This window comes from Dermacentor silvarum, chromosome 2 (genome assembly GCF_013339745.2).
Source record: "Dermacentor silvarum isolate Dsil-2018 chromosome 2, BIME_Dsil_1.4, whole genome shotgun sequence".
Lineage (NCBI taxonomy): Eukaryota > Metazoa > Arthropoda > Arachnida > Ixodida > Ixodidae > Dermacentor > Dermacentor silvarum.
In genome coordinates this window covers 139,707,233-139,716,897 of record NC_051155.1, presented here as the reverse complement: position 1 = coordinate 139,716,897, position 9,665 = coordinate 139,707,233, and the positions used below count along the sequence as shown (strand labels likewise).

Sequence of the window (9,665 nt, the reverse complement as noted above, 5' to 3'; positions counted from 1 at the left end):
GTCGAACGTTGCAACCACGCAGATTTCGCGCTAAGCTTGCCGGTTGGCGAAACAAGGGGCTGCAGCATGCATTTGAAGTTTTACTTTTACTTAGGGTCGATTACAAACAAATAAGCTAGAAAACATGCTAGCGACTTCCGCTTCCACTGAAACGACAACCCGTCTTCGAGGTTTAGCACAAAATTAAAAGAAGGTGGCGCGAACCCGTTTTTAGAACCTCGACGACAACCGCCTCGCCTCAAAGAAACGGGGCGCATCCGTGAGGAGGGCGAAACGTGGGCGTCTCAACATTGGGCGCGCGCGCGTGCCCCCCATTCCGAGCACGAGAACTGCGGCTGCGACATCTGAATCTTGTGAGCGATTTTTCTCGTGCTCTTCTCACGCATTTGGGTTCCCTCTGTCATGGTTGCAATTGGGGCAGAGTGAACTTTGGATTTATATGAGGCAAGTGTCAGATTACTTCGGCAGATGCAACACATTCAGGCAGGCGCCAACGACGCTGCCGTCGCCGGTCGCCGTGAGCAACACTTCCCGAGTGACGTCACTGCCCCCCATGAGTCTCCCAGTCTCCTTCCTTACATAGGCAACCGGGGCTGTTCCAGTACCTTGCGTTAGGAGGTTTGGTCGTTGTCGTGTATTCCCTCTGTGATTGTAGTGGTGTAGTGCGGCTCTTCTCAATGACGTGATATACAGAAGAAGGATTACAAATCGTTAATTTACTCTTCGTTAAGTTGTAAGTACGCTTTATTTTCTCCGTTCTCCGGCGGTCCTGAAAGTTCGGTTTCTCGGCATTCTTTGGCGTGTGTTTCGAGAACATCGCTTATAGTGCGTTCAAACTATATTGTCAGAGTCTATAACCACGTTGACAGCGTACACTTAAGATTTAAAGCTGTAGTGCTCTCTGTCACTTCGGTTTACGACAAGTTTACGTAGTTCGTAACTTTGTTGAGTAACGGACGATAGCGTACACAAACAATGGGCAGGGCACATCTGCAGGCCATCTGGACTTAAGTAGCAGTTTGCTCGGATTCGTAATAAAGATTGATGGGCGTTTGGCTCGCGGGACTTGAGTGCGACCATGTAGCCTCATCTTGCGGGCTCGATCGGCACGGAAACTGCTATCTACCCTTCCACAGTTCGTTTCTTGTAGTCCGAATCCGGTGAAGGGCGGGGGCATGCAAGCATGCAGCAGGAAACCCCTTCTGCGTCGTATCGGTGCTTTTTCTCACTCTTTTTGGGGAAGATCTCTTTGGATAATGCCTGCGTTATCACGGCGTTGATGTGCTTTTATTTTCTTTACAATTTCAGGTTTATTTTTTCTGTTAAACAACAGTTGTGAACATGATCTCCTACCCCGCCGTCAAGCACCTGTGCTACGTCCTGTTTTTCTTCGCTTCTGTTGCACACTGCCAAGTAAAGACTAAAGACACTTTCAAGAAAGGTAATCCCGGTGGGCCTTGTTTGACGTCTGTATAATCAGCGACGATGATTGCTCAGTTAACCCTTTGATGAACACAAGAGAACAGATCGCTTTCTTATCTAAATCATTACGAATGTGTTAAATGTAAAATGTGACAGGCATTTCGTATGAAAGGAAGACGTGGGACCTGTATGTTCGACCATCCACCTATGCCATTTTCATCAAAAGGAGGGCATTAATGGTTTTGTGATTGCCCACTTCTGCCTTCTCATGGCGGCCTGTAAAACGATAAGAGAAGTGCAGGCTGTGTACACTATAAAATCATGATGAGCATCCTTTGTACCAGCTTTGTGTTTCAATCCTACCCAGTATCGCAATAGATGCCTCTTAAAAGCCACAGAGGCTATGCATTTCTCGCATATATGTCATTGTCAGGGCGTGCGTGCATAGAATTAAGATGCTTAAGCTCGTCAATGTCATATGATTAAGCGTGCAGCTATCATAAATGCTTGTTTTCAGGTATATTAAGGCGAAGCTTTTTTTTTTTTTTTACCTATCGTCCCAGTGTTTGGTCTAAGCACATAACTTTCTTGCCGAATAGACAACTTATATAGCCCCGAGTGCTGACCAACAAAGTGCTAGTGAGCACACCTGTGTTCCACATAATCACAACATGAACCCTGCACATGTGGTGTACATTGGCTCACAGGTATCCCTAAGACACACAAAGCTCTTAATGAAATAGCCTGTGATATTCAAACAGTTTCCTTGATTTTCTTACATTTCTCATATTTTGGCAACCCCGTTCTTGAGCCGCTGTGACGCAAGGAGTATTTAGATATGGTGTCATACTTCTGTATGCAAACAAACACCTCTCGTCTTACCTGTTCCCCGAACAAGCATATCATGCATCGCCTTTGTCTGCGGGACTGAGAGGGCTAACAGCTACAGGCGATGAGGCCAAGCGCGTATCATTCGCTACCGCTGCTACCTTGCTAACTGAAACAAGCCTTGTGCCATTTAACAAGCCTTGTGCCATTCAACTTCCAACATTGTGCCGCATCTGCGTGGTTTTTGAATGAACGAATATGGGGGGAAATGCACTTGGGCTTTTCTTTTGTCTTTGCTTTAGTGAGAGAAGGAAATTTTGCTCAAAAGAGTCGTGATTTCTTGACGTGGTGGCTTAAAGAAAGGCAAAAGAAATTTGTTTACTCAAATATAAGCTGGTACCTTTTTTTTTTTTTTTAAGAAATGTAGGAATTTTAGGGGTCGGCTTATATTTGAGGATGCGATTTGGTCATATCTACCACACACCGTTGACCACAGAAAGGTCAATACCACAAGGTGGAAAAAGATGCTGCTTATTTTATCAGAACGCAAAGATGTGATAATGTGCGTAACAACGAATGTCGTACAGGTGAAGGTGAGGAAGGTTGCAAACGTTTGAGGTGTCCCTAGGAACAAGTTCAGATGCCTGCCTACTTTGGCATGCCTTTTGACATGTTCACTTCGCTTCTTAGTCTGGTTTCAAAGTGGATTGTGGCGGCATGAGATGAAATTCCGGCGTAGTTGATAATGCGAGTATTCCGAAAGTGCAGCATTTTGGAACATGCCATATGAAAGTGAAGACAATGTGCACTGTGGGTCACTACAAGTCAACTACAAGGAATAATTTACTGGATTAATAATTGATACTTTGCAAGATGGCAAATTAAGTTTGAATTCCTTTTATTACTTTCAAATTTGCTATCTTTTTGTAAAGCACACATTTTACTCTGCAAGAATGAAAGAAAAAAAAGTATCTCCGAATTTATCAGTCTACTTCAGGAATTTTTTTACAATGTCCTCTTACCCTACCTTATACCTTTTGTTTTGAGTTTGGCTCTAGGAAGTGGCTCGAGCGGCTAGTCGCACGGAAATTTTGTGGGATTCTTACATGCTTGCAAAAGCATTTTTATGCCGCACATTTCAAGCAACAGAAAGCTGCATCCGGAGTTTTTCATTTTGCTCGACAATTTTCTCATTGACACTTTTCATGTAACGATGATATTTGAAAAGTTGATTAATTAATTCAGACTAATTATGTAATTAGGCGGAATGCAAAAAATAATCTGAGTATCTCCAAGCAATGGCAAACAACATTACCTTGGTTCTGTCCAGCTACATTGCATTCGCATATTTTTAAATCTTGATGTGTGATAGTTGGGACACTATCCCAACGGATACTTTGTAAGCAAGCGTACCAGTGATGTCGATGAAGGTCATGAAAAGGTAATATTGTACGAACTTACGAGCATTGGAAACTTTTATAAAGTGCATGTACTTTTCAACAACACTTGAATGCCTTTTTTCATTAATCTTACATATATGAAATGTTTTTTATTATTATTCTGGCCTTTTAATTTTAGGAGTTGGCCTAGAATTAAACATATCCAGTAATAGAACATTGCAGAAAAGGAAGACAAAAACAGTTGCTGGTGCAATCTTTCTGCCTTGTTGATGAATATGTAATAAAAAAAAATTAACAATGTTGTAACAAGTTGTAGTAAACCCAGCTACACAAAAAAATTGAATCATAGTTGTGATATTTTACCACTATAGTGCAGTGAACTTGCCCTGAGAAGTAAGACCGTTTTATGTCCCACTGTCCACCAAAGGGTTAATGAAACATGTCAGGGGGAAAAAATTTATCTTATCTATTGTCAGTGAAACCAGCTAATGTATCATTCTCTTTGTAGGCCCCGAGAAACTGACCAGTAATCCATGCAGTGGAAGGGAAACATGCTCTGATTGTATCACATTTGACTCCGACTGTGGTTGGTGCACAAAAGAAGTGAGTGTTTTTCAAACATACAGTTTTCTTTCAGATGCTTTGCTTGAAGTAGGTCTGGTATGCTGATTCGGCAGCACAATGTTGAGAATACAAGTTTTCGTCATTGAGCCTGAAAAATGTCATTGCCCATGTGTTGACATGACATGTCCTGCATGTCATTGTACTTGCACCTTAATCTGCTCGAGCTGCAGTGTAGCCAGTTTTATATCACTAACCTGTCACTGACTGACGTTTTTCAGGGTTACACAAGTGATGGGAAGCCCAGGTGTGACACCCTCATCAACCTGGCTCAGTATTGCCCCTATGACTACTTTCATCCCAAGAACACTATGACAAAACTTGTGGCAAGTATAGCTTTACAAAACTACCCTGAATATGTACATGCAGATTCCGTGACACTCATTATACTAGTAACACACTTTTTCCTTCCATTTTTGCTGTGAATAGGACAATGAGCTGAGCAACAAGGGGGTAAGAGAAGGTGAAGCCATTCAGATCAAACCACAGGAAATAAGGCTCAGATTAAAACCAAGTAAGTACTATTTGTTTCATATTTTTTAAACTCTTATTCTACTAGGAGGGGGACTTGAGTGTTGTGCTGTTAAGCACTGGATTTATGATTGTTCACATGTCTTATGTTCTTCCTGAATGATGCTCACTTATACACCGTTTCATACATAGCCTTGGTTTTTTTGTCATTTGTGTTCATTTTTTTTATACCAACCGGATGCACTTCATACATCCTCTGTGTATAAAATTTCGCCCTTTTTGCTAATGAAGTTCACTTGAAAGGTTGCGCTTATGGTTGTCTCGCCCCTGTCTCTGTCCCCTAGTTTGTGTGCAAAAGTCTCATCATCGTGGTTTGCTAAGCAATGCAGATTTCGATTCAGACTTTAGTTTTGTCAGGTGTTAATGAAAGTTGGCACAGATATTGAAACACCTTTCCAATGGCAATCATAGATATACATATATCCATCTCAGGAACATTTTTATGCATGTACTTTTCTTTCAGAGCTCAGAATGTGTCAAGGCTGGCTGAATTCGCAGATATTTGAGTCCATTCGGGATACTTTTAGTATTTAATGTCCCCATTTAGTATTTTTTAAACTTAATTTGCAGAGTCTCCATTCCCACTGCATGTGGAATTCAAGCAAGCAGAGGATTATCCTGTTGACCTTTACTACCTCATGGACCTGTCCAACTCAATGAAGGATGACAAGGAAAAATTAGCACAACTGGGTGACACACTGGCTGAAGAGATGGGCAAGATAACTACAAACTTCCGTCTTGGCTTTGGCTCGTTTGTCGACAAAGTGGTCATGCCCTACGTGAACACAGTTCCTGAAAAGTGAGTTGGCTTGGATTGTTTCATTTCACATATTTATTGAACAAACTTTCATGCATACTGGCAACATGAGACTGGGCAAGGAACACGCATAAACCGGACGAGTGCTGAACTTCAACTGATTATTTATTGCGACATGTCACACTGGTGTGGGAGAAGGCCAAGAAACGGGGTGGGGGTGAGAAAAAATAATGGGGGAGAGAAGGAGGCAACTTCTGTCGACACAGCACAGTCACACTATGTTCTGTACACGGGCCAAGCCTCGGTTGGGATAAACTAATACTTCCTTAGATGGATACCACTGAAGGTGCCCTCACACGTTTCTTTCATTGTTCATTGTGAAGGTCAAGATTTTTCTTTTGTCTTGGTCAACAAAAGTGCGCAAAACGCGTGTCTCGCTGAATGATGGACAGCATTGGCGTCCGTGACAATGATCAGCCAAGTGTTCCACAGCAGTCTGTGTGTCAAGTGCTGCGCAGTGCTCTTGCAATCTTTCATTAGTGCACCTTCCTGTCTGAATATTGTGGGATATCTACACAGTGGTTGACGCCCAGACTGCAAGTAGACATTTGGCAGCCAAACAACCACCACACTGCCACTAATTAATGTCCTTTGCAGTTGGAAGTGTGATGAAGAGTAGTTATCATGTGCGAAATAAGAAAGACGTGGCTCTTACTCAACATTTCGTCTTGTGAAGTATTATAGGCTGACAAGGCAGGCAACTGTAGACAACTCTTTATAATGTCCGACAAAGTCTGAGGGACAAACCTCATATGCAAAGATTTCATGGGATTGTGGGGAAAAAAATGTGACACATTTTTTGTACTTGTTTATTTATTTCCACATAGTTTGCACTTCAAATAATTCAAACAAGAAGGCACACATACTTGAGGATTATCGCGTATTGACCGTGCCCACTTCCCACAGGCTGCAGAGTCCTTGTGATGGATGTGTGGCACCCTATGGCTTCAAGAACCACATGCAACTGGACACCCAGACTGGCCTCTTCAAGACGCAGGTGAACGACGCCAAGGTCTCTGGGAATCTCGACGCTCCTGAAGGCGGGTTCGACGCCATAATGCAAGCCGTCGTCTGCCGTGTGAGCTTTCCGACATGGTTTTGGCATGTATGCTTTTGTCAGGGCTTGCATAGAGGTTCCTCCAAAAAATTACTGGAGGGAACTCTTGGCGCTTTGTCTACGGATGCGGCAAGCATGGCAGGGGGCAGGCAGTTCAGCGAGCAATGGAATGACGGTTAGTGGATGGATTTGGCTAAACTTTGTCCTTTTGGACTCAGTTGGCTTTGTGACTTTATAAATGCAAATGGTTGCATTTATAAATGCAACCATTTGCAGCGATTATGCATGTGTGCATAGGGTAATTGCCTCGCTGTGTTCTAAGTATACCATCAGTGCTCGGAAATTTATAAAGATATTAAAGCGTAATAAATAACGTCACAAGAATGCTTGATGCCACAGAAAAATTATACTGAAGATTAGACAAATCCATGTACTAACCACCATTTCCCATGCTACCTGAAAGATAGCAGTGCCAGAGTTCTCTGTAATAATTTTTATAGGAAACTCTATGATGGTACGCAGCTGTGACATTGTGCCTGAAGAAGTGGGAGCAAATGCTATTAGCTTGCAACATTTTATACTTGGATAATTCTGCAGACGTATATTCTCCTTTCTCATCTTAAGAACTCATTTCTCACAAATTTTTCTGAGATAGTTACTCAGGGGTGCAGTGAGAAGAGTGAGAGTAGTTTTTTTGTTTCAGTTGTGTAGGATTTTTGTCGTCCAAAGTCACACATGCTTCTTGTTTCTACTTGCGTTGCAGGAGGAAATTGGCTGGAGGGAAAAAGCTCGCAGGCTTCTTCTCTTCTCCACAGACAGCGGCTTCCATTACGCGGGTGACGGGAAGGTGAGTCATGGAACTTCTTGCCTGTACTCGCTTATGAGTGAAGAAGACCGTCAAGCAAGAAGTGTTTTTTCCTAGTTGTTTGCTATATGTTCACTTAGTACAGCCATAACATGTGCCTGGCCTTCTTTATTTTTCTTTTCTTTTTTTTAGAGGCTTCAGCAGTAAGTATTTAACTTCTTTGGTATCATTTGTGCATAAAGTTCGTAGAAAAGCTGGAAGCTGGGCTGAAGAAAAAGCAGTTGATGAAAAAAAAGATTAACTTTGCATTGCACTTAATTTAGCGATTGCTTAGGGCTCGTTTGTGTGCGACTCTTTGTTAAAAAAAAAGTATATAAAGAAGAGCAGTGTTCTCGCATGGACAGGTATGTGAGGAGTAATTTTTTTTTGGTTTACTTATCTGCATCTATACTCATGCCACATCATGTGATCCTAATTAGCTAGGAATGCTCGTTTTGAGCACATTTAGGGGACTGAACAGTGTACTATACTGTCAGGCTGGTTGACATGCAAATAATTCACATAAATGAAAACAAGCAGTCTTTTGTATTCTAGAGTTTTCATACATCAGAAACTGGCTTTCGGAAACAGGTTGCACATCCGTATAATTTTGTTGTCCTATGAATTGACTCGTTTGGACCATGTTAGGGCTTTGTTTCATTCATGTTCATTTCACTCCACTTCAACGGTATTAGATCAGTCAGGTTTTTGAAGGCTGTCTCTATCCATTTACAGTGTAGTCTTGATGGTACGATCATGGCTAATACAAATTTCCGGATGATACGAATTTTTCTGCGGTCCCGGCTGAGCCCCATTACTTTGCAACGTGCTAGAGAACGGTTGTTACGAATCGATTTTCGACCCGTGTCGGTTGATACGAATAAACGCCGCCCTACCGACGGCCGCGAAAGAGAACAGCGCGCAGTCACGTGCTTTCTCCCTTTCTCTTTTGGGGCGGAGGCCGCGACTGGGCGCGAAGAGTTTGAAGCGGTGGCGCTTTTGTTGCTTTTGTGCTTTTCCTCCTTTTCCGCGTGCCATCGGCCGGACGGAGCGGCTGCTGTGCTGCGGGCCGCGTTCTTTGTGTTTGCACCATTTTGCCTAGTCGCAGCGAGCTATGTCTACTGAGATACGATCTCGGCTGATGCGTGCGGCCGTACGCCGAGGCGTGGGAGCCTCCGTTGGCGCGTCTTCCGTCGACTGCGTTATCGGTGCCGATGGCACAGGGCGATTGTTTCGCTGCCAGAGTCGTATGGTGCAAGATAGCGCAGCACGCAATCCATGGTGCAAGGTAGCGCGGCACGTTCAGTCGGGTGCTCCTCCGCTTCTCCCGCTAATCGCCATATTTTTCTTGCCGTAGGAGGCTTGCGCTTCCGTATTCCGAAGGCGTGCTTCGTCCAAAATTTCTTTCTAAACGAGCGACGATCCATCATCAACCTGGGAGCTCTCAGTAATCCGAATTCTGCGTGTCAAGTGAACACGCCGGCGTGGCTTACGAAGCTGACAACTGCGGTTGCCATCTTGCCCCTGTCACAGCAGCAACCAATGGAGAGACGCCTTTCAGCATGGCAGCCAATCGGAAGCCCGCTTTCACCGGAGGGCCCATGTGATTACCTAATACCTACCGCAGACCCGCACTTCTTTTGCGTTTGTGTGTTTGTTACAAGATGGCGACTACAGACGAATTGAGAAGTGGAACAGCGAAACTTTGAGCTTTCGAACGATACCAAGATGGCGGCGCTCGGTGGCGGGAAATACGAAATATGACTCCGTGAACTGCGGTGATTTTGCGCGATTTAAAGCTGTTTTCTCACCCTGCGCACTGACAAATTAATGTTTTTCAGGCACTTTTAGTGCGTTTTCAGCCAATCCATTTTGATACCTGCAGCGTAGATTAGGCGTTGCAGATGCCGAAACGAGTGGTTTTAAAAAATCGATTTTTCTCGCGATTTTCGCGATATGATCCCCAAGTTCCCCCATTAATTTGGCTAGCTTTAATTGCATTTCGATGATACGAATTTCGGATAATACGAATATTTTTCGTGACCCCGTGAGATTCGTATCATCGAGATTCCACTGTACATAAGAAGCCAAATGCAAATTTGGTTTCCCACGAGGCAGCTGCAAACCAGCAAGTGAGCTGAAATA

General features: G+C 43.5%; 1 protein-coding gene across 4 annotated transcripts in view; it reads left to right on the top strand.

Moving 5' to 3' along the window:
- The first annotated feature begins 149 nt into the window (after positions 1-149).
- LOC119441848 (integrin beta-PS) overlaps positions 150-9,665 on the top strand; it is a 35,946-nt gene continuing 26,430 nt past the window's right edge. The window contains exons 1-8 of one of the 4 annotated variants that reach the window (XM_037706484.2): positions 150-353; positions 1,309-1,441; positions 4,159-4,253; positions 4,493-4,597; positions 4,701-4,785; positions 5,373-5,601; positions 6,526-6,697; positions 7,440-7,523. In XM_037706484.2, coding sequence (XP_037562412.1) covers positions 1,342-1,441; positions 4,159-4,253; positions 4,493-4,597; positions 4,701-4,785; positions 5,373-5,601; positions 6,526-6,697; positions 7,440-7,523 — 870 coding nt within the window. In that variant the 5' untranslated portion in view covers positions 150-353; positions 1,309-1,341. Of the gene's footprint in view, positions 354-553; positions 738-1,116; positions 1,136-1,308; positions 1,442-4,158; positions 4,254-4,492; positions 4,598-4,700; positions 4,786-5,372; positions 5,602-6,525; positions 6,698-7,439; positions 7,524-9,665 lie in introns of those variants that run through there. The other 3 variants (XM_037706482.2, XM_049661662.1, XM_049661663.1) reach the window with 3 other exon arrangements.